We start from the raw sequence: 24810 nt of genomic DNA on the forward strand, positions 1-24810 counted from the left end.
GATTTCACTGATGTGCATTGAGAGGAAATACAGAAGATATATTTCTTAATCTTCTGGTTTTGATTTTTTGCAGGGTTATGCCTTTTCCCCCTTTCATGTTACTTCTGGTTCCCTAAGATTGCATATTGCACAAGTAAACACGGCTCTCTGGCGCATGGTTGTAATTTAGTCTGGCATTTAAAAAATCACAAACATGTCTTCTTCTTCTTCTTCTTCTTGCTAGACAGTTTTCAGAGTGATTCTTTGTTATTTCTGCCATTTGTGAATTTTGTCCAAGGAGAAACAAATATTACCAAGTTGTTTGGATCCTGCTATGGGCCTTTGCTTAGCTTGTTCTATCATCTTAGTCAACCTGACATTGTACTTTAAAATCAACCTCAATGAATGTCGGACAATATTCAGCTATAAATGCAACTCTGAGCCAACAGCCCATGTTAACCTTTCTGCACCCTGTGAAAATATTCGTTGATATTTTAGAAGCCAGAAACCAGTGGTGCAATTCAAATATGTGAACAACTAGTTCTCTGCATAGATGCTGCTTCCGGAAGTCCATTCTGGGCCTGGGCAATAAAAAATTAGCTACTGGTCCTGCCAAAGTGGTGCGAACTGGCTGAATCCCACCACTGCCCCAAACAGGTGTGTTTCACCAGGCAATTCTTGACATTTCTACTTATCCTTTTTCCATTTGATTTTAGCAAATTTGTTTTAGCTAATAAAAGCCCTAAATGAAAAGTTCAAATTTTGAACAACAGCAATTACAAATGTTATTGTCTCAGCTGCACAGGGACACAGCTTGTGATGACCCAGGACACAGCACAGAGGCACTGCAGTCAGCTGGCAATTCAAACCGCCCTTTAATTGCTCCAATTTTCCCCCAAATGCTGCCACGTTTCTGGCAAGCCCCAGAACAAAGACACACACTCCTTCAGCCACCTCTGGCGTCAAGTAGTTTCACATACAGTCTGATTAGAAGAGTAATTTACTCAAGGCCACGTAGATAACAAGGGATGAAACATACATCCAAAATCTAACGAATGTGTGGAAACACTAGCTTCCCTGAGCAGTTTCAGAAGAGAAGCCAAAATACAATCTGAGATCTTTGAACACAAATCAACTTTGTAAGCCAGTCTGATGGTCAGAGTTTCAGGGTTTCCAAGAAGAAATCACAACATAGATCAGAGAGTTGTTTCCAAGATCAGCAACAGCACACAAAACTCCAAGGAATCAGTGTTTGTTCTTGACAAATGCCCCTCCCCACAGTGTGTCCTTAAGTCTCAGTCACCATGTAATTTTTAATGCAAACTTCAAAGATTTAATCTTCGGCTCACTTGCCAGGGACATTGGCAGGAGGGAAACACAGAGCGAGATATTCCTGTGATCAGCATGGATGTTTTCAGCTGGCTGCTTGTTCTTTCGCTCCTGTTCTTCTGGTTTTGGAAAGTGAAACGTCCCACAGGCTTTCCCCCTGGGCCATGGAGACTGCCCCTGCTTGGGAATCTGCTTCACCTCATTAACAGGGACCCTCTGAAGGGCCTTGATCAGGTAAGGGTTCTTATCCACTCGCATATTAAACTTCAGCCAGTGCATCTGCCAACATTTTTGCTCCTGCCGGAAGACCTGAATGTGTGTGTTACATGAGACACAATTTTTATTTCATCCAGGATTTGAGAAAAAATATGTAGAACCTTATGGATCCATGAAAATGCCTGCCATTTGATGCAACGGAATCCTCATTCCTTACTTGAATACGATTAATAAGTAATTAATAATCTATCAGAAGACTGAAGAAGAGTTAGGGTTAGGGTTGTTTAACTGCATGAATGAATAGTTTATGATTCAGGTTTTGCAGAATTCCAAGTCAAGTACTTCCTCTCTCCCCTAAAGTCGGGTTAATTAATCAAATTATAGCCAATCTTTTCACCAAAAAAACCCAACAACATAGAACAAGAGAGACTCTGGGCAGTGTGCAACATTGAGATAAAACAACAATTACTACTTAAAGTCCTGCATTCTATAAATTAAGACTCTTTTCTAAAGTTGGAATGCTTACTTAAACTCCCTTATGTGCGTGGTGAGGTTTAAAGCCTTCCATTTCATTGGAGTTAAACAATGGTATTGATTACACCTGGCTGGAAATATCTCCTCTGTGTTTGTGAAGGCAGGCAGTTCCCTGTCTGGTTGACCACTTCATCCAATACTGAATAGGCCTGGGACTGCATCATCCTCAGCCCCTGACCTTACGGACATTCCAGGGGAGGTGTGTCAAACCTACAAAGCCCTACATGGCATGGGTCCGGATTACCTACGGCAGCACCTGTGGCCGGCATCAACTTCCCTCTGTCCAGTGCGCTCCCACAGAGAGGGCCTCCTCAGGGTGCCTTCGATCAGAGAATGTTGACTGGTGGCCCCCAGGGGAGGGCGTTCTCTGTGGGCGTGCCAGACCTGTGGAACCGCTTGCCGGTTGAGCTCCGGATGGCCCCCGACCTTCGTTCCTTCTGGCGGGATCTAAAAACTTACTTATTTGAGCAATCCGGCCTGGTTTGATGGGTTTGGGGTTGGGTTTTTAACATGGTTTTAATTATTGTATATATCGGGCATAATTATTTAATTGTTTTTTAACTTTTGTACTTTGTTTTTTAATATTTATTGCCCTGTACACCGCCCTGAGTCCTTCGGGAGAAGGGCGGTATAAAAATTTAATAAATATAAATAATATAAAATATAAATATCCTTGTTGGATTGTCCCGGTGTTGCCCAGAATTAGGAGACAGCATAGAGAGTATCAATTGTGAATGTGTGCAAGTCTTTGGGCACATGCAGAGTCACAAAAGGACAGCAAGGAAAACACCCAGTGTCCTAACCCACCCGGGAACATACGATGTCTTTAGGGAAACACCCAAAAGGAAACATTTTTAGCTACTTCGGCTTTCTCTCTTCTTATCTACAGTGTGCCAGACTTACTGGGTGAAGTCTTTATCTTATGTGTGTCAGCTTCGCTGGGTGCGTTGCTTATGTAATCAGAAAGAATAAATATGGGACTTCCGGGTGGCAAGGCTCCATCGATGGCGGCCGTTTTGGAATTTCTATCCCACCCTCTGAGAATAGCAGCAACTGACTACCCAGGGGAATTAAAGCATTGAAAGAACAACTTTAATTTAATTGGATTTATATGTTCCTGAAACTTGGGGATCAAAATTTTTCCTATTTTTATTGTAGACTTTTGCTTTTATCTACAAAAAAGAAATAAAATTGGGAAAAGGATTATAAAAATTTTGGACTTAAAAAACCTAACATAAAAGACCTAACATAAAGATCAAGACACCAGCTTAGATATACAAACCCATACTTTGATTACAACCAAAGAACTAACAACGCAGAAGATAACAGAAGAAGTGGAACAATCAAATATTAAGACAGAGGACTCAATTGACCAACCAATACAGTTAATGGAAAATCCAGAAAAGGGAGTGACAACATTGAAAATGGAAAAAAATTTCTATATAAATCAGAAGAAATTTGAGAAAGAAGAACAGATTGAATGGAAGATAAACATATCAGGGCAATGATAGGGAATTGGAATAATAGGGAGACAAGTTAATGAATACAAATTGGGCTAGTTCTTCCAAAAAATGGCACTTAAATAGTCACCTTTATTTCAAATAACATATATAATAATAGAGGGAGATCTATTTGATGATCTAAAAGCACTGATATGGAAGCCTATTTAGCAAAGGAAGAAAGCCAGAATAAGGTTGAAGAAAATTGGGGTTTTGATTTATTAGAGGGGATTTCTTATTATTAATTAGAGGGTTAAAAAGAGAAGTTGAGATAAGGGGAAATCTGGTCATTAGATTTAAAATATTTGGAAATTAGTTGAAAATAAGGATTTCATATGTTTAATATTTTAAAATTAGACCTAAAAGAAAAAAATAATTATTATGAATGTTTGATTCATTGATTAACCCAGGTAACATACAATGGTTTTGATTTATTAAAGGAGATATTGTATTATTAATTAGTAGATGATTTAATATGGTGGGAAATAAATAACCTTTAGGAAATAGAACAAGATTATATTCAAATAGATAAAATGTGTTTTTGGGATATTAGATTGTGTTATGAATTGAGATAAGGGAAATCTTGGTTACCTAAAACCTGAAAAATATAAATATCAAAGATTAAGTTGGAATATTGGTGGGAAACTAAAAATTGGAAAAAAATTAATAACAGGATATGGATTGTTTATGAAGATTTAATGTAAAAAATAATTAAGATACATATAAGCTAAAAATGTATTGATAAATGTAATAATGATGTTTTTACTGAGTTGATATAATAAGAACTGTATTAGCCTAAATACGAGACAGTAACGGTTAAGGGAAAAAGAGGAAATATTTGATGCTGTAACTTGAGATTTGTAGTAAAGGTTTTTGTTATCCAACTATTGATTAACCCAGCCACCATGTTGCTTTTTAAATACTTAAATGTAAAATTGGAAAATTAAAAAAACACCAGTTCCAACTCTTCCTACTCCTCTGAACCGGGATCCGATGGTGCCACAACACTATGAGAATTGCCGAAAAACTTTGGGGAATGGAGTTTCATGGAGCTTTAAGTGAATTTCTCAGTGTATCCTTGATGAAGTATTCTGCAGCAACATTGCCGTGTTTGATCCCAACTGATCTCCCGATGCCGCTATGCTAATGAGCTTGGTTACTTGGTTTCAGCTAACAAAAAAATATGGTCCTGTCTTCAGCCTTTATTTTGGAGCAACACCTGCCGTCTTCATTCATGGGTTTCCGTTAGTAAAAGAGGTCCTCATGATAAAAGGAACAGAATTTGCTGGGAGGCCATCATTTCCTGTAACAAATTTCTTCACCAGGAATAAAGGTAATTCTCTATCATTTCATTTTTTTTTCTTTTTCAAATGCCTGTTTGTTCTTGGTATGGGTCCCAGTTTCTCATTTCATTGTCCAACTGCCAATCATCCTTTTTCCTTGAATTCTAGAGTTCGGACTCAAAGTTTCCAGTAAGAAAAGAAAACCTCTTTAAATGTTAGAATTAGCTCCGTTCTTCTTCTTTTTTTTTTTTTGCAACATTTATGAATAACAATATAATAGAAAATTTGGTATTTTGCTGAAAAAAAATTGTATTTATTTTTTATACTGTAAAAAAACCTATCCAATGTATTTGTTCCTCGGCATGGTTATATTTTATTGATTGAACATGAACTGTATAATTTTCATGATTCTCTGTTCATTTACTTTTATTGCCATTTTTTTAAAACACGCCTTTATTTTAAAAATAAATAGTTACTGATAAGCAAGATAAAGTACCCCAAAGGTGCTTTTTCAAAAGTTTTCCTTTGTTGACATTTTGCTTCTCATCCAAGAAGCTTCTTCAGTTCAGTTCATGAACTGAAGAAGCTTCTTGGATGAGAAGAGAAATGTCTTCAAGAAAATGTCTATGGATATTCTCAGTCATCCAGGCTATGGTTGTCCCAAAGATGCTTTTTCAGGAGCAAACTGGACTTTCTTGATTTTCTTTGAAGATGTTTCGCTTCTCATCCAAGAAGCTTCTTCAGCTCTGAGCTGAAGAGCTGAAGAAACTCCTTGGATGAGAAGCGAAACATCTTCAAAGAAAAACAAGAAAATCCAATTGCCTCTTGCAAAAGCACCATTGGGTCTTCAAGGAAAAACAAAGAAAGCCCAATTGCCCAAAGCACTTTTGGGACAACCAGGACCTGGAATCTTCATAGACATCGAGATAAAGGTTAATAACTGCAGGATGATTTTTTGTTGTTGTTTTAGGTTTACTTATATTAAGATATGGTGAAGTCTGGAAGGAGCAAAGAAGGTTTTCACTGATGCTTCTCAGAAACTTTGGAGTGGGCAAAAAATCAATGGAAGCAAAGATCCTGGAGGAAGCATCTTATTTGATTCAAGTGTTTGCTGAAAACATAAGTAAGCTCTCCTGGGACAGGATGGGATGGTTGGGGAATTGTCATCCCAGTGTGGGTTTGGGTTTCCATAGGACCCAACTGAGTTGACCTCAAGGTTGACCAGTAAGTGTGTATATTGAAGCAGCATGGGTGGAGCTTAGTATTCTGGTTGCATGAAATTCCAAGCTATATTGACCAAAATAAGATATATTGTTCATGTTGTCTCTGTGCTTGTAATATTTATAGAGCAGGAGTCCTAGAACATTCCTGTTAGGAGAATGCTTTTGGATGTTCGTAGAGAATTGGGGAGAAAGGGGAAAGAGTCCTCTATATAAAATGGCTAGCCTAGGAAACAACTAACCACCAACCTCTATTTTCATGAAGTACTCTTAGCCATCCCACCATGCTTCATGTTGTCTCTGGGATATCCTGGTATTCTTCTGCAATGTGATTTTGGTCTCCAAATGTTTTAGATTAAAAGACAATCATAGATGCAGTGCTTAGCAAGGTATGCTTGCCATGGAGTTCAGACTAACACAGCAACAAATTGAGAATGGAGTATGAAAACATATTTTGCAGTTCATAATGCTAAGCAGGATTCACAAGGTTTACCCAAGTTCTGAATCACTGAAGGCCACCTACATTTTCCTTAGGAGAAATTGATTCTGTTGACTGCTCTTCCACCACTTCCTCCTGTGTATGGAGCTGTCCCCTAATTTGTGTAACTGCCCAGAAACGTATATGAATGATAATGTCATATGTACATATAATCTCTGCACTGACAATTCTGAAGGAGCTGTTTCAGTTGAACCTTAGATAGAGTGGATATACCTGGTTCTGCAATGGTGCGCACTCCTTGGCAGGGCTAACACTTTGAGTTGTACATTGTTTTAGATTTCAGCAAGACTTTTATGTGTTAGAAAAAGATTGAAAATAGCAGATGCCAGTTGACTTCATGGTTCTTTTAATCCAAAGTTCATGGTGAGCTGATCAGAGAACTGAAATCTCTTGTGGAGACATGATTTTGTGTACTTCTGATGATGCCTCTGCAGCCAGTAAAGCTCCTTAGGGAGTAGCTTTTGCTGAACAGTGTCCAAAATTATTATACGCTGCCCAGAGTCATTGGCTTATAAGATGGACAGCTGTATAAATTTAATGATGGTGATGATTGGCTAGATGGATGGATGGATAGATAGATAGAGAGACAGACAGACAGACAATCAGACAGAGTTTCCTTATAGTTATAGGAATGGATTTATTACACTGACTTTGTGACTCCTCCTCTAAAGGAACATGAAGCCATATTAATTGATAGGGATCTCATTTCTTTTCTTTGACAGACATGCCTTTCGATCCAAATGGATTTCTGGAGACTGCGGTTGCCAACATAATGTCTACCATATTATTTGCAAAACATTTTGAATATGACGACAGCTTCCCCAAAACTATGATGGATATGATACATCAAAAAGTCCGAATACTAGCAGGACCCTGGGCCTTGGTATCCTTAACAAGAGTCCAAAGGAATATTCAAAATAAGGGCACAATTAGGTGGTGGGAATCTGAGTTTTCATGTCTCACATATTTTGGACACTCTCTGGTTTTCCTTGCAATTAGAATAATATCTCATCAGAGTGCCAGGAAGGATGGGTGAAGCTTCCATATTTGGTCAAAAACTGCAGCTATCCAAATTTAATCAGGGAAAAATGTATCATATTGGGACACTTGTTGAAATGTTATCTTATTGGGGCGTTTGATTCCCTATCAAATTGTGAATAGGAGACATTACAAGGGATTTCTTTTCCTGCTCAATTTATCCTACAAAGAAGGATAGATTGATTGTGATCAAATTAATCAGTGTTGGCTTTTCTTCTCTTTGCTGGTAGATTTACAACGAGGTGCCCTTGGTGAGATGTCTTCCCCTACCCCATCAGGAACTATTCACAATTACAAAGAAATTAGATGATTTCCTTGAAAAAGAGATAGAAGAACACAAGGCAACCTTGACTCCAGGAGAACCTCGGGATTTCACCGATGCGTATTTAGAAGAAATACAGAAGGTAAATTTCCTCAATCTTTTCCTGCTGAATTTGCAGTGATTTTCCCCCCTCTCTTCTTGGATCTATTTTTTTGAAATTACACATAGCAATAGCACTTAGACTTATATACCGCTTCGTAGTGCTTTACAGCCCTCTCTAAGTGATTTACAGAGTCAGCCTAGTCCTCCCAATAATCTGGGTCCTCATTTTACTGACCTCAGAAGGATGGAAGGCTGAGTCGATCTTGAGTCCTGTTAAGATCGAACTCCTGGCAGTGAGCAGTGAGTTAGCCTGCAGTACTGGATTCTAGCTGCTGCACCACCACACCCTGAAAATATCACAAAAATATCGATGCAGGCACTTTTCTAGACGTTGTGCCAAATCTTTCTGCCTGGTTGACTCGTTGTGTGAGTGCAACAATGTCCTTGTGCTTTGCATGTTGTGCAGACCCAACCTGCTAGGGTAGATCTTTCCATCAGGACTTGGAGGAAAGGACCTTTTGCCAGCTCAGGGGGACCCTCTAGGGGAGCCTTGTCCTCTCCCCAAACTCTGTTATGATGAGTTGTCACCAGAAGTTGCTTGTTTCCCTTCTCATCGCTTCCTTTCCATTTTTAGTCATATTTTTCAGAATGAACTCCTGCTTTTAAGTTGGAGTTGTCAACCGAATGAATGAGAATACATGACTGGGAGAGGATCCTTTTCCCATTTGAGATTAACAACATTCTTTGTTTTAATTAAACCCCAGCCTGAGAGGAAAAGTTCAAGTTTTGAGGAAGAGCAACTGCTAGTCTTACTATGTAACCTGTTTGAGGCTGGAACAGAGACAACGGCGGCAACACTGAAGTGGACTTGGCTCTATTTGATGGCCTTTCCAGAGGTCCAAGGTGAAGAATTTTTTTTATTGAAAAGTTTTACAATACATTTTAAAGATAAACTCCTTCCCTCCCCCTCCCCCCCAGCTTCCCCTACCTCCCTCTCCTCCCCACAACTTCCCAGAGCTGAATACAGGGTATTGCCTCTAACAAACTTGAGCTAAAATATGCTAACCATCTATAATTACACTTTAAATCCTATCACACTTTAACTCCACTTAAACATAACTAAATAATAATACATCTTATAATTCTAATACTCATTCATATGCTAAATGAAATTTTTAGTCCCATATTTATTCTGAATATAATCGATCCATCTTCTCCATTCCGAAATATATCTCTGTTGCGATTGTTCTTTGAAATATGCTTAAAATTTTTGCCATTTCTGCCAGGTTTGAAACTTTTAAAGTCCACTCTTCTATCGTAGGCAGCTCCTCCTTCTTCCAGTATTGCGAAACCAAAAGTCTTGCTGCCGTTATTAAATTCAACATCAATTTAGTTTCTATAACGGTACAATCTGTAATAATACCCAACAGAAATAACTGTGGAGAAAACCTTATCTTTTTCTTAAATATCTTCTGCATATTCCACCAAATTTTAATCCAAAAAGCTTGACGTGTAATAATAACAATTTCACTTATGTAAAATGAGGAAGGGTCCTGAATTGGGGGTCATGATCATAGCTGGGAACTCAGACAGCTGCCCTCTTATTACTTCTGGTGAATATCAAATCAATGTCTACTTAAAGTCAGTGAAATGTTTTCCAGAAGGTAACTGAGCTAAGGTAAAGAATTGTAAAATAGCATTCTTTTTAAAAAAAAATTATTTTATTCAAATACAAATAATACAAACATAACACATATAAATCTAAATAAAAAACAATATAAAAAATACAAATACTACAATGCACCCACACCCCTGGAGACCATTTTTATTACCTATATTTCTTCTCATATAACAACTAACAATACACAATATATTTCAATTGTGCCCTTATCCCCTCCAAAACAGCATATATTCTTGAGCAGGTTTATTCCCTTTGCCTTCCACCAAGATTGTTTTTTATAAAATCATCCCATATTTCATTATAATTATTTACTTTAATCATCCCTTTTTAAAATTTAATTTCTGTTGTTAATTTATCATTTATTGCCATATTCCATATTTCATTATACCACTCATTTCTTTGAATAACCCAATTCCGTCTCCAATATTTAACCATTACTAATCTAGCTGCCATTATTAAATTTATAATCAATTGCTTTTTTGCTTCATTTATATCTTGTTTTTCCACCAGTAACAGTAATGCAATCCTCGGTGACATATCTAAATTTACCTTCAAATGTTGTCTAATTTCCCTAAACACCACGTCCCATATCTTTTGTGCGCTATCACAGTCCCACCACATATGTTTATATGTTCCAATCACTTTCTCGCACCTCCAGCAAATATGTGTATATTTAACATCTATTTGATTTAATTTACGTGGTGTTAGGTACCACCTCCATATCACTTTATATCCATTTTCCTTAACTCTAACTGACATATTCTTATATACTCTTCTGTTCCAAATATTTTTTCAAACTTTATCATTTATTTCTCCTAAATCTGTTTTTCAGATTAATTTTAAATCTTTTGCCTCTTCTAGTTCAGTTAATATTCTGTATATTTTACCTATATATTCTTCATTTTCCTCACTTTCCTTTATAATCATTTCAAATTTTGTTAACTGTCTACCTTTCATCTCGAATTTTTTTCCATTTTTATCCATTTCTCTAATTGTATTAAATTCAGCCAATTTAATTTAGTATCTGATAAAACATTCTTTAATTATACTATATTCTTTATCTTGTTCTTCCAGTCTTCCCATTTATACATCTGATTTTTCTTTTAATTTACTAATCCAATCTTTCAATTCAGTCTTAGGGAATTTCTCCATTTCTACGACCGGTGTTAAAGGAAAAAATTCCTGGTATTAAACAATATCTCCATTTATTCCATAATTCTATCAATTTTTTTAAAAAGGGACTTTGAATTCTCTTAACAATTTTTTTAAATATCCTTTTTAAACCAATATGTTTCTATAGGATCGCCTATTTCCCTTAATTCCTTCAATTCTATATTGCTCCATAATAAATCTCTATTTACTGCTATAATATCTGGGACCACCCTTAATTGATTGTTGTTGTTTTATTGCTGCAATTCTTCTGAACCATGATAATTTTACTTTTCCATAGATGACATGTTTCACAATTTGTGCATTAATTGCTCTTTTTTTGCATATGATCAGAGTCACACCACAATATCTCTCGGCAATTTTCTTCCCAACCTTTTTGGGCCGACTCTATGTATTGCATCAATATCATATCTTGTAAAGGGGACATCTGGGAGGATTGAGATAGCCCAATCCAGTACTGCTTAAATCAATTTTGCTTCATTTTCTTCACTTTTCTCTGGATATTCACGTATACGTAAATTTGATTGGCGATCACATATGTCAATCAAATCCTTTTTCACCTGATGCATCATAATTATCTGCAGTGCTTTTTTTGTAAAAGAAAAAGGTGCCGGAACTCACACATGTCATACAACCCGCCTTGCCTACCCTACAAGGTTCCATCCAAAAAAGGTGCCGGAACTCCGTTCTGAGCGTTCTATGAGAAAAAAAGCCCTATCTGACTTTTTAACACCTTATCATGTTCCCCCATCTGAGTCTTCACTTCTGTAATATTTCGTGTCATATCCTTTGTTTTGCCAGATCTGTTATTCTTACATCCATATTATCCATTTTATCTTTTATTTCCATCAAATCCTCCTTTACATTTGTCTTCATTTCTTTTATATTTATCTTCATTTCTCTTAACTCTTGTAAGAGAATATCAAGTTTATCTGGTTGACTCAGTGACTTCTCAGGCGATTTTTCCCCTCACATCCATTTCTAAGGCTTTTTCTACTCGAATCAGATGTAAATCTGAAGGTCTAAGGCAGGGGTGTCAAACTCAATTTCATTGTGGTTGCCCTCAGGGGGTTGGGTGGGTGTGGCCTGGGTGGGTGTGGCCTACTGGGTGGGCGTGGCTAGAGTGCGTATGGCCTACTGGGTGGGCATGGCCAGCTCTACATCGTTCGCATCAAGGGTGCCTGTGGGGGGACCTGGGCAGGAGTGGGACAGATCTGAGGGTCTCTGGCAGAAGGAGGGTCTCTGGGCCAGGGCCAAGGCAGTGGGGGCCATTCCCTCACTGTTTCCAGGATGGCTTCGCGGGTCACATGAAACCATTTCGTGGGCTGGATCCGGCCCCCGGGCCTTGTGTTTGACATGTCTGGTCTAAGGCCTGATTTGGGTCTTTGCCAAACACTTTCTGCACTTTGGCTGCGCTTTGACATCCACCAAAAAGAGCTCTTAACCTTCTAAGAATTTTTATACAGTCTATAGTCCATATATGTCACTTATTATTTTTATTATTATTATTATTTAAATTTATATACCGCCCTATTCCTGTAGGACTCAGGGCGGTTTACAGGGAAATTAAAATACATAGTATACAATTAAAATCAATTAAAATTATTAATTAAATTACAGTCCCTGAAGTTAAACTAAAACCCAATTAAATTAAATTAAATTAAAACCCCTCAGTCTGGGCCAAACAGCTTGAAGAACCAGGTTTTCAGGTCCCGGCGAAATGAGCAAAGGTCGGGGGCAGTCCTGAGTTCCATGGGAAGTTGGTTCCATAGGGCCGGCGCACCCACAGAGAACGCCCTTCCCCTGGGAATAACCCGCCGCCCTTCCCCTGGGAATAACCCGCCGGCGGTACCCTGAGAAGGTCCTCCCTGTGGGAGCGCACAGGACGATGGGAAGTTGATGCCGGAAGCAGGTGTTCCCTTAGATAATCCGGACCCAAGCCACTTCCACCCTTTGTCTTGTCCTTATCAACTTATCTCCATGAAAGCAACATGATGGCAATAAAAAAATTCAAAGGCAGCAACTATCTTTATTACACAGGCCTTATCAAGGCTCTGTCTTAAAGATGTTTAATATTTTCACTTTCTCCAGATCTCAACACTTCGACAGAAAGGAGGGAGTAAGGGGCCTTCACACTGTACACTTATAAACCAGCTATTATCTTTTCAGCTATACTCCTTTAAACTCTCTCCAAATTCTTTTTCCTATCAGTCTTCAATCATAGGGCCCCTCCTCTCCACCTCAGCCTTCAAAAGCCTCTCAAGTCTCTGAGTCAAAAATCTGAATTCAAAGCTTCTCTGGGAGAATGTCCAAAACCAAATCAAATGCAATCCAAACTTCAGAAGGAAAGCAAGGGAAGTAACTCACGTTTCATAATCTCTTAAATTTTCATAGTCCTTAATTGGGTGTTATATTTCTTAATCAATTCTCTGCAATGGTCTGGAGGAGGCAGAAATTCGGCGTCTGGCGTCCATTCAAGCTAGCTCCGCCCCCCCAAAATAGCATTCTTCATCATCCTCCCAAATAAGACCCAACTGGAATTAAGCCCTAGCATGATTTTTCAGGTTGGTTTTAATATAAGCCCTACCCCCAAAATAAGGCCCAGTTAAGATTGTCAGCAAGACGGATGCCTTCAGTACTGTATTTCCCCGAAAATAAGACCTAACTGGAAAATAAGCCCTCATGCGTCTTTTGGAGCAAAAATTAATGTAACACCCGGTCTTATTTTCATGGAAATATGGGTAGTAACTTTACTTATTATGTAAAATGAGGAAGGGTCCTGAGTTATCATGGCTGGAAACTCAGCTTCACTTTCCTCTCTTCTGGTGGGCCCCTGCTTGGAAAACAAACCATTGTCTACTTAAAATCAGTGAAATGTTTTCCAGAAGGTAACTAAGCTGTTTGTTCCTCAGAGAAATGCTGGAAGGAAATAGACGCAGTTCTGGGAAACGAGGCAATCTTGAAGTACGAAGACAGAGAAAATTTGCCCTACACAAATGCAGTCATTCATGAAATCCAACGCGTTTCAGCTGTTGTTCCTCTTGGACTACCTCATTCCCCCATGAAAGATATGCAGTTTTTTGGATATAAAATTCCCAAGGTAAAAAAGAAACCAACCAGAAACTTTTAATTGTTTTACATGTAGTGATGTGTTGGTGAATCGGCATTGTCTATCTGTGTCTTCCTCACCTGAGGCATTTGTGTTTGTGTGTAAGAGCAAGAGAAAACAGGAGATTGAGATCATTGGGGGGGGGTCTTCCTTTTGAAGATCATTTTATGGGAGTGCCATGGGCTTATAGTTCAATATCTTTGTTGTGTGCTTGTCTTGGCTTGTGCAGGACACCATGGTTTTTGCCAATATCCAGTCTGCCCATTGTGATGAATCTCAGTGGAAGTTCCCCAATGAGTTCAACCCCTCCAACTTCCTGAATGAAGAGGGAGAGTTTGTCAAGCCGGAAGCCTTCATGCCATTTTCAGCAGGTCAATTATTCTTCTCTCTGTCTCCATCTCCATCATTCTCTCTCTCTCTCTCTCTCTCTGTCTCTCACTCCATCTCTCTCTCTTTCTCCCCAACTCTCTCTCTCTCTCCATCTGTCTCTCCCTCCCACCCTCTCACTCTCTCTCCCTCACACAGTGGAAACCTTTCTTTAGAGACTTGTGGAAGTCAACTCTTGGGCTCAGCTTAGAGGTCAGCATCCTGTAGGAAAATGGTGGTAAAAAGAAATACAGGTAATCATGTTGAATGAGGTCATTGAAGAACACCTGGTCCTGGACCACAAAAAGGTGTGACCCTTTTGTGTGGTCATGGATTTCACTTTGGGGATATCATTTCCTGTGTCTGGAAATGCATTGTGATAGGTCTTCTGTGTAAATTTCTCTTTGGAGGTGGTTGGACAAAATAAAGCAGAGAATCAGAATCAAATAGGGCTTCTAGTCCAACCCTCTGCTCAAACAGGAGACTCTATATCATTTCACGGAGGTGGCTGTCCAATCTCTTCTTAAAAACTGCCAGTGAGGGAGCATCCATAACTTCTGAAGAGAAGCTGTTCCACTGGTTAATTGTCCTCACTGTCAGGACGTTTCTCCTTAATTCCAGATTGCTTCTCTTCTTGATTAGTTTCCATCCGTTGCTTCTTCTCCTGCCCTCTGCTGCTTTGGAGAATAATTTGATGCCCTCTTCTTTGTGGCAGCCCCTCAAATACTGGAACACTGCTATGATGTCCTCCCTAGTCCTTTTTTCTCTAGACTGGCCGTAGAGGTGCTCAGAAACACATGCAAACTTCCAAAGTCTCAACATCTTTTTAAACTCTAAGCAACATGAGGTGTGCTGCATAGAGGCCCAGAAGGTAAACCTTTTAGAGAAGGAAAGAATGCAAAGGAACTGTTAGCAACTTTGGAAATCTCATGAGATTTGGGATCATGTTGTAGAGAAACAAGCAGGTCCGGCAGTTGCAATTGGTTGCCGGCCTTCAGCTGTTTGAATGGCTTCTCTCTTTCTCCTTCACTTTATTTATTTATTTATTTTTATTTATTTTATTACATTTATATACCGCCCTTTCCCGAAGGACTCAGGGCGGTTTACAGGGTGATAAAAAAACCATTAAAAAACCACTTTGCCTTTCCAGGACCGAGAGTCTGCTTAGGGGAAAAGCTGGCTCGGATGGAGCTCTTCCTCTTCTTCACCAGCATTCTCAGGAACTTCCAGTTATCGTGGCCAGATAAATCTCAAGCTCCAGATTTTACACCACACTTTGGGGTTACACAATCCCCATCTCACTTTAATGTGTTGCTGAAATGTCGCCAGCCAAATGCATAGATTGAGTGAGGATCTGCAAGGCAACCGATTTGAGACCACCCCCTTCTCTCCAACAGCCAGCCATCTCTACTTCAAATTCACCACAAAGTCATTTTCTGAAACATAAATAAAGTGCTATCTTATTTATTTTATTTTATTTTATTGGATTTATATACCGCCCTTTCCCGAAGGACTCAGGGCGGTTTACAGGGTATTTAAAACAAAAATCAATACAAAAGTTAAAAACAATTAAAAAGATTAAATCAAATCCCAAAAATATAAACCCCAATTAAAATTCTCAGCCTAGGCCGGAAAGCTCAAAGAGCCAGGTCTTCAGGTCCCAGCGAAATGGGGCAGTCCTAAGCTCTGCGGGGGCAGTCCTAAGCTCTGCGGGCAGCTGGTTCCAGAGGCCAGGTGCACCCACAGAGAAGGCCCTCCCCCTGGGTGTTATCCGCCAGCAATCTTTTACCAGCGGCACCCTGAGAAGACCCTCCCTGTGGGAGCGCACTGGACGAAGGGAACTTGATGCTGGCAGCAGGTGTTCCCTCAAATATCCCGGACCCAAGCCATTCAGGGCTTTATAGGTCATCACCAGCACCTTGAATCTCACCCGGAGGGCAACCGGAAGCCAATGCAGCTCGCGGAGTAGAGGTGTTACATGGGAGTATCGGGAAACCCCCATCACAACTCGTACGGCCACGTTCTGCACCAGCTGAAGCCTTCGAGTGGTCCTCATTATGCCACATTGTCCAGTGGAGGATCAGCCTCATTTATGATGGAGATGAAATTCATTTTCCAGTCTCTTCTCTCTATTGTCAAGGTTACCGAAAGGAAGGGTGAAGAAGAGCAGAGTCCATAGCTTGTTTATCAGATGGCTCTTCCTGGCAGGAGAATCTGGGGCCTGTGCATGGTGGGGGAGGTATGCAGGTGAGGTGGCCTTGGTCTATCTTGGTCTTTGTCAGTCAACCATACAAGCAAGGCCGGGCCAAGAAGCAGACTCCACTGGGATTTCAGGACTGCCACTTTATTTTGGAGGATGTATTTACAGACTCTTGAAAATCTCTCCAAACTCTTCATGGCCTCATTTGAAGGACAACAAAGTGTTGTTCCCAAACTTTCTGCTTTCTCAGATTTTGGTCACTGTTCACGTCTTTTAACCTCCTTCTCAAGACCAGAGCCAAATTCTTCTACCTTGGACTAGAGAAGAACCTCCAGATCTCCTTGTAAAGAATTGCTAGATGAACACAGTCCTTTTCCTGTATGTGGTATCTCCACACACCTAAGAGCTGGATTTACACTCTGTCTTTCAGTTGCTCTTAGATTTTCAGGAAGACATGACTATAGTTATCTTTCTTCCAATTGTTTCTGAGCTTTTGTGCCTCTAAAGGTGGAAAGTCTGAACATAAAGACGTAGAATATTTATGGCCAAAGTGTCTCCACTATTATGTAAGCAGAACCTGAGAGAATTATGCTTTTTTTTGTAAGTCACAAGGTGAGGAATCCCAGATCAAAATAATCTGAAATTTGCATTTTGCCACAATTCAGTTGGGTACTTTGCTTTCTCTGACTGTTTCTATGTGCTCTTACGTAAAGGAATTTTTTTGACTTTCTTGCTTTGGCTTGAGTGAAGGGGCAGTGGAGGATAGTGCACTACTTTCAATTCAAATGAAAGAAATGTATTGTGGCCATAAGATCAAGAAAGATGTACAACTTAAAAAGCATTTTTACATGTGTATGTGTGTATGGACAAGTGAACTCAAACAGCCACACAGATATGCAATAATTCACAAGTAACGTACATATAATCTATCTATCTATCTATCTACCTATTTACCTATCTATCTATCAATCAATGTATATATATGTATATACGTATGTATATATATATGTATACACACACACACACACACACACACACACACACATATATATATATATGTTGTGTAAATATATATATGTTGTGTAAATTACTAACAAAGAATTAAAGGGAGACTGAAATGCATTTCTAACTCATTAGTTTTCATCAGTCAGCCATACCCTTTTGAGATTCGAACCTGGGCTGATTGCACATTAGGCAGTTGTTTTTACCTCTAGGCCACAAGCTCTATCTCACTTTGTTAGCTGCACATGCATGCTAGTCGTTTCCAACTCTAGGGGCCGGTGCTCATCTCCGTTTCAAAGCCGAAGAGCCAGCGCTTGTCCGAGGCCATCTCCGTGGTCATGTGGCTGGCATGACTAGACACCAAAGGCGCACGGAACGCTGTTACCTTCCCACCGTAGTGGTCCCTATTTTTCTACTTGCATTTTTACATGCTTTCGAACTGCTAGGTTGGCAGAAGCTGGGACGAGTAACAGGCGCTCACTCTGCTACGCGGCACTCGGGATTCTACCCGCCAAACTGCCGACCTTCTGATCGACAAGCTCAGCGTCCTAACCCACTGAGCCACTGCGTTAAGTAAGGACTTCCTTTAAAAAAAATCCTACTATGCTTGAAAACTTACATTATTATAACCGCCTTCATATAAAGTTCAGTGTTGACTTAAAAATGCTTAATTAATCCATGTAAGTAAAGAAAGTCTATAGATAGTAAACTATAACATCAAATCAATACTGTGAATTGTACAATAAATTATGGTAGACATTCTAAAACCCCTACAAATTTTGAATGAGGGAAAATTCCCTGTAATGTGCAAGGGAGTGCAGAAGGTGTAGGGGGAGGCACAAAGTGGAGCTATAATTGATCTATCAGTCCCTCCTTCCTTGCTGTTGCATCGCTGCAATGTTTGTTTCCAACTCTTCTAAGAAAAGTGGTTGGCCAGGCAAAGCCTTCTGTAGCTCTGCCAGATATGACAAAAAATCCTTCCCTTTTTAAGTGGTCCCATTAAACTTTTGCAGATAGATTGTTTACAGTTACATAAATAAATCAGGAGGACCGTTGACCAAATACTTTGGGGAATGGAGTTTGAACGTTGCAACGTCGCAGTAATTGGTCCCAACTAATTTCCTAATAGTGTTATGCTAACACTCCTGGCTACTTCATTTCAGCTAGGAAAAAAATATGGTCCTGTCTTCAGCCTTTATCTTGGAAGAACACCTGTGGTCTTCACTCATGGGTTTTCTTCAGCAAAAGAGGTCCTTGTGATGAAAGGCATAGAATTTGCTGGAAGGACAGATATTCCTATAATGGACATCATCACTAACAAAAAAGGTAATAGAATATGATTCCCGATTCTATTGTTTCTATTTTATTCTTCTTCCAAAAGCCTGTTAGAATCCAAGTTACCCATTCTGGTATGGGTAAATGTCCCTTTTCCTTTGCAATCTGGACTACAGACCAAATGTTTTCAGTAAAAGAAAGAAGAAATGTTAGAATTACTCCTTTTTTGTATTGTAACCTTTATGAATAACAATATAGTAGAGGTTTTGTTATTTAGCTGAGAAAAAATCAGACTTCTTTCTTATACCATAAAACAGTTACTCAATGTATTTTTCTGGGCATGGTTATCTTTTATTAATTGAGGATTGATTGGATAACTTCAGGAATTCTTTGTTCATTTGCTTACGTTATCACTTCTGAAAATGTATCTTAAAAACAACTAAATAAATTAATAACTACTTATAAATACAAATTAATTACTGTTGGATGTTTTCTCAGGTTTATTGACCTTAAGATATGGTGAAGTATGGAAGGAACAAAAAAAGTTTTCCAGGATGCTTCTCAGAAACTTTGGAACGGGCAAAAAATCAATGGAAGCCAAGATCCTGGAGGAGGCCACGTGTTTGATTCAAGCGTTCAACGAGAACATGAGTAAGCTTCTCCTGAGAAAGGATGGGATGGTTGGGGAATTGTCATTGCAGCATTGGCTTTGGTTTCCATAAACTCAACTGAGTTGGCCTCAAGGTTGACCACTAAGTGCGTGTGTATTGAAGCAGAATGGGAGGAGCTTAGGATTCTGATTGCATAAAACCTAAAGCAGAATCCAGTAGAAGAGAATATTTATAGCTTGCAGGTATAGCATTCTGGTTGCATAAAATTCCAAATTCCATTGACCAACATAACACAGTCTTCATTTTGTCGCTGTGCTTGTAACATTTGTAGATCAGGAGAACCTACAACATTCTGGGTGGGAAACCAGAATTCTGAGAATGTTGATTGCCAGTAGGAATTTGGGGAGAAGAGAGCAGATTCATAAAATGGCTATCCTACGAAACATAACTAACCATCAATCACTATTTTCTTCCAATACTCTTAGTGAACACAAACTGCGCCTATCACCCACCATGTTTCATAAAGGCTCTGGGATGTCCTAGTAATCTTTTGCAATATGATGATCTCAGAAAGTATTGGATTGAAAGGCAATCATAAATAGAGGGGTATGTGTGTTTGTGTGTATATGTCTGTCTATTTATCTCTCTATCTCTCTATCGCTATGACTATCAATATATCATGTCTATCTCTCTCTGTCTATCTCTCTAATCTCTCTAATCTATATATCTACAAATACATGTATACTGTATATCTCTATATTATCTCTCTCTCTATAATCTCTCTCTCTTTCTTTCTCTCTCTCTCTCTTTGTGTGTGTGCATGCAGACACAGACATTTCTCTCTATTGATAGCTCCCAGGCAGTCTTCTTTCTCTCTCCCCACAACTTTTTCCCTGTCACTTTCATAATTGTATGTGAGAAGGACCTTGGGAGACGGAAGGGAGATTTGTAGTCTGGACGACCGTCTTCTAAAAGATATCGCAGCCCACAGAAAGAGAGAAGGCGTGGGAAATGTTGCACAAGGGACTCTCTTTCATTTCACAGAAAGTAAAAGAATCAGAGGGTAGAAATACTTTCAAGCTTGCAAGATTCTGTTGCTCTAACTTTTAAATAAAGGTAGAGCTTGTAGTCCTGCTTTGTTATTTGTCTGGACTGCCTCCAGGGCTAACACTTTTTGATGTACTTTGCTTTAGCTTCAGAAAGTTTTTGTTAGAAAAAGTTTGGAACTAGAAGATCCCATTTGACTTCCTGATTCTTTTGTCACGAAGTTCATTGTGAGCTGATCAGAGATCTGGAATCTATAATTGATCTACTTTGTATTCTTCTGATGATGCCTCTGCAATCAGTAAAGCTGCTTAGGGGACCGCATATTGTGACTCCCCTAAAGAACCACGAAGAGGAAGAATTCCTAAAAGTCCATTTTATTTCATTTCACAGGGGTGCCTTTTGATCCTTATGAATTTATGTTCTCACACATTCTACTTTCCCAAGGTTACGTCAGAGGTTCATGTCTTTTACGTCCTGCTCAAGGCCAGCACTAAAATCCTTTATCTTGAATCAGAGGAGATCTGATGTTGTCCAAGAATCTACAGATCTTGTTGCATTCAATTGCTAGATGAGCAGAGTCCCTTTTCCATATGCAGAGTCTCTACACACCTAAATGCTAGGTTTAGAGTCTGTCTTTCAGTGGTTAGAGGTCCAGACAGAGATGATGATGGTTCATTTTGTTCCAACTGTTTCTCAACTTCTAAATTTTTTAAAACTGAACTTGTACCTTCTTGCATTATATGTGGCCAAAAGGTCTCCATTATTATGGAAGCAGCATCTAAGAGAATTCCACCTTTCTTTCAGTCAAAGGGAGAGGAATTCCAGAACCTGGAATTTCCAAAACAGAGTTGGGTCGTTCGACTTCTCTGATTATGTCTGTGCAGTCCAATGATATAAACCAGTGATGGCGAACCTTTTGGAGACCGAGTGCCCAAACTGCAACCCAAAACCCACTTATGTATCGTCGGGTGCCGGATAGGCGTGGCCCATTGGGTGGGTGTGGCCCACTGGGTGGGCGTGGCCATTGGGTGGGCATGCCCCATTGGGTGAGCATGGCTGTGGTGGTAATGGCAGACTGGTTGGGACTAAAAAGTTGAATTGCCAGGGCTCGCTTCCTTGGAAGAGTGAGGAAAATCCTCAGGGATGACTCACACCCTGGACGGTATCTCTTTACTCTCCTACCTTCGGGTAGGAGATATAGGAGTATAGCCAGCCGCACCAACAAGCTGAAGAACAGCTTTTATCCGTGGGCTGTTAGGCTTTTGAATGGGAAATAATTTTATAAACTTTATGCATGATTGACTTGCGAGGCCGGTGTGTTGTGCAATTACGGTAGTTCACATGGTATGATAAGATGGAGGGTTTGTGTCACTGTAAGTTGGGGCGGGGGTGGGGGCATGAAGGGAGGCTCAGCCAATCTCAATGTATACATGGTTGTACTTTGACAATAAAGGTTCGTTCATTCATTCAATCAATTCAACTTTGTGAGATCTTTTTTTCCCCATGAGAAATTGAAATTGATTGATTCATTGAACCTTTTTTTTTGCACACAGCGGCGGAGGCCTAAAGCAAAAAGGTTTTATAAACCAGCTAATGGCCTAGGACTGGGACGACGGCACGAGTGCCCACAGGGAGGGCTCTGCATGCCACCTGTGGCATACGTGCCATAGGTTCACCACCATGGCTCTAGAGTATTAAGAGGTCTTCCTTCTATGTTTTCTGTTATAATATGGTACACATCCTTTTCTGCTTCTCTTTTTTTTCCCCGCTCAAAGGTTCCCATTGTATTCTAAAAATAGGTAAGAACAGTGTTTGGGAAGTTCCTCTATTGAAAAACAGTTGGCTAAGAGCTGCAGTGAATTAAATGGTAAACTATTTTGGCAGAGCATTTAACCTTGCCGGGAAATTCCCCTTCCCAATTCTCCATATCAGTTGAGGTCATTTTTAAAATATAAATAGAGGTCAGCTGCTTTGGACCAGATCCATTTTATTCTGAATCTGAAATCCCCTCTATGACGTGCAAGATGGTAAGATTAACTGTTTTAAATGTATGCAATATAATGTATTTTACCTTGTGCTATCTTTATAGCTCGTGCTTATCACCACTGAGGGTATAACTGTAATATTTTCATTTTCATGATGCGCTTTACACAGCACTCAATATTCCAGCATTCTCTCCTTTTTTAAAAAAAAAAGTTAAAATATAAAATACAGAGTGACAGAGTTGGAAGGGACAGTTGAGGTCATCTAGTCCAACCCGCAGACCAAGCAGGAGACCCTATACCATTCTGGACAAATGGCTGTCCAATCCCTTATTAAAAACCTTCAGTGATGGAGACCCGCAAGCCATTCCACTGATTGTTCTCACTGAAAGGAAATATCTCCTTAGTTCTAGGTTGGATATCTCTTTTTGTCCTCCCTTCAGATGCTTTGAAGAACAGGTTGACCCTAAAAACGCACCTTTGGGACAACCATGACCAGGATGACTGAGAATCTCCATAGACAGGTTGACCTCCTCATTTCTGTGTTAATAATAATAGTAATAGTAGTAAAGTTGGAAGGGACCTTGGAGGTCATCTAGCCCAACCTCCCTGCTCAGGCAGGAAACCCTATACCATTTCAGACAAATGGCTGTCCAGTCTCTTCTTAAAAACTTCCAGTGTTGGAGCATTCGGAACTTCTGGAGGCCAGTTGTTCCACTGGTTAATTGTTCTAACTGTCAGGAAGTTTCTCCTTAGTTCTAGGTTGCTTCTCTCCTGGATTAGTTTCCATCCATTGCTTCTTGTCCTGCCTTCGGGTGCTTTGGAGAATAGCTTGACTCCCTCTTCTTTGTGGCAGCCCCTGAGATATTGGAACATGACTATCATATCACCCCTCGTCCTTCTCTTCATTAAACTAGACATACCCAATTCCAGCAGCTGTTTCTTATATGTTTTAGCCTCCAGACCTCTAATCATCTTTGTTGCTCTTCTCTTTAGTCTTTCCAGAGGCTCAACATCTTTTTTACATCGTAGTGACCAAAACTGGATGCAGTATTCCAAGTGTGGCCTTTCCTAGGCATTGTAAAGTGGTATTAATACTTCACATGATCTTGATTCTATCCCTCTGTCCAGTGGTACTGAGATCACATCTGCCAGTTCCTTGAGAACCTTGGGGTATAATCCATCTGGTCCTGGTGATTTGAACTCATCTAGGCTGGACAGGTGCTCATTTACCATTTTATTGCCTATCTTAACTTGTGTTTCTATTCTGTTTTTTATGGCACTATTTTTGATAGATTGGTCTGTTTTTTCCGTTTGTGTAAAGACAGATGCAAAAAATGAGTTAAATAGTTCTGCTTTCTCCCTGTTGCTTGTCACCTTCTTGCCACTTTCACCCACTAATGGACCAATCATTTCCTCCTCCTCCTCCTCCTCCTCCTCCTTCTTCCTCCTCTTCTTCTTCTTCCTCTTCTTCTTCGTGGCGAAGTCATGTCCGACCCATCGTGACCCCATGGACAACGTTCCTCCAGGCCTTCCTGTCCTCTACCATCTTCTGGAGTCCATTTCAGCTCATGCCTACTGCTTCCAGCCACCTCATTCTCTGTCATCTCCTTCTTCTCTTGCCCTCAACCTTTCCCAGCATTAGGCTCTTCTCCAGTGAGTCCTTCTTTCTCATAAGGTGGCCAAAGTATTTGAGTTTCAACTTCAGGATCTGGCCTTCTAAAGAGCAGTCAGAGTTGATCTCCTCTAGGACTGACCAGTTTGATCGCCTTGCAGTCCAAGGGACTCGCAGGAGTCTTCTCCAGCACCATAGTTCAAAGGGCCTCAATTCTTTGGCCTTTCTTATGGTTATCATCTCTGTGATAACCCCTCAAATATTGGAAGATTGCTATATTGCCGTCCTAGTCCTTCTCTTATAAACAGAGGCCATGAGCGTTTTGGGGGGACCAAGGGCTCGGTAAACAATTGATTTATTGACTTTTTTTTTAAATGAGCATTTTCAAGACTCTTTCTCAAAGTTTCAAATGACAATCTAAATATTACACAAAAGAAGGAGCTAACAAATTAGGCAGACAATATTTTCTAAACAATAGAAAGTAAAAGGGTAAATATAGTAAATATTGCTGCACTTTCATCCTGATACTTCTAAGAATCTTGAGCAAGATCTTTTGTAAGACTTGAGAAGCTTTGGCACTCCCAATGACTCACTAGTGAAGATCAGTATCTAGTATCTACTGCCATCTACCAAGAACTCTGGTAGTTTAGAGGTTAGACCGCAGCACTCCAGGCTAGTTCTGCTGACTGCCGGCTGCCAGCAGTTTGGCAGTTCAATCCTGACTGGCTCAAGGTTGACACAGCCTTCCATCCTTCTGAGGTTGGTCAAATGAGAACCCAGATTGTTGGGGG

The 24810-nt window shown here is 39.8% G+C and overlaps 1 protein-coding gene across 1 annotated transcript in view; it reads left to right on the forward strand.

Moving 5' to 3' along the window:
- Nucleotides 1-24810, forward strand: part of LOC310645164 (receptor-interacting serine/threonine-protein kinase 2-like) — a 74684-nt gene that overhangs the window by 8002 nt on the left and 41872 nt on the right. The window contains exons 2-3 of the mRNA XM_083370678.1: nucleotides 18653-18815; nucleotides 19263-19415. Coding sequence (XP_083226804.1) covers nucleotides 18653-18815; nucleotides 19263-19415 — 316 coding nt within the window. The remainder of the gene's footprint in view (nucleotides 1-18652; nucleotides 18816-19262; nucleotides 19416-24810) is intronic.

Source organism: Vipera ursinii, assembly GCF_947247035.1.
Source record: "Vipera ursinii genome assembly, chromosome: 10".
Lineage (NCBI taxonomy): Eukaryota > Metazoa > Chordata > Lepidosauria > Squamata > Viperidae > Vipera > Vipera ursinii.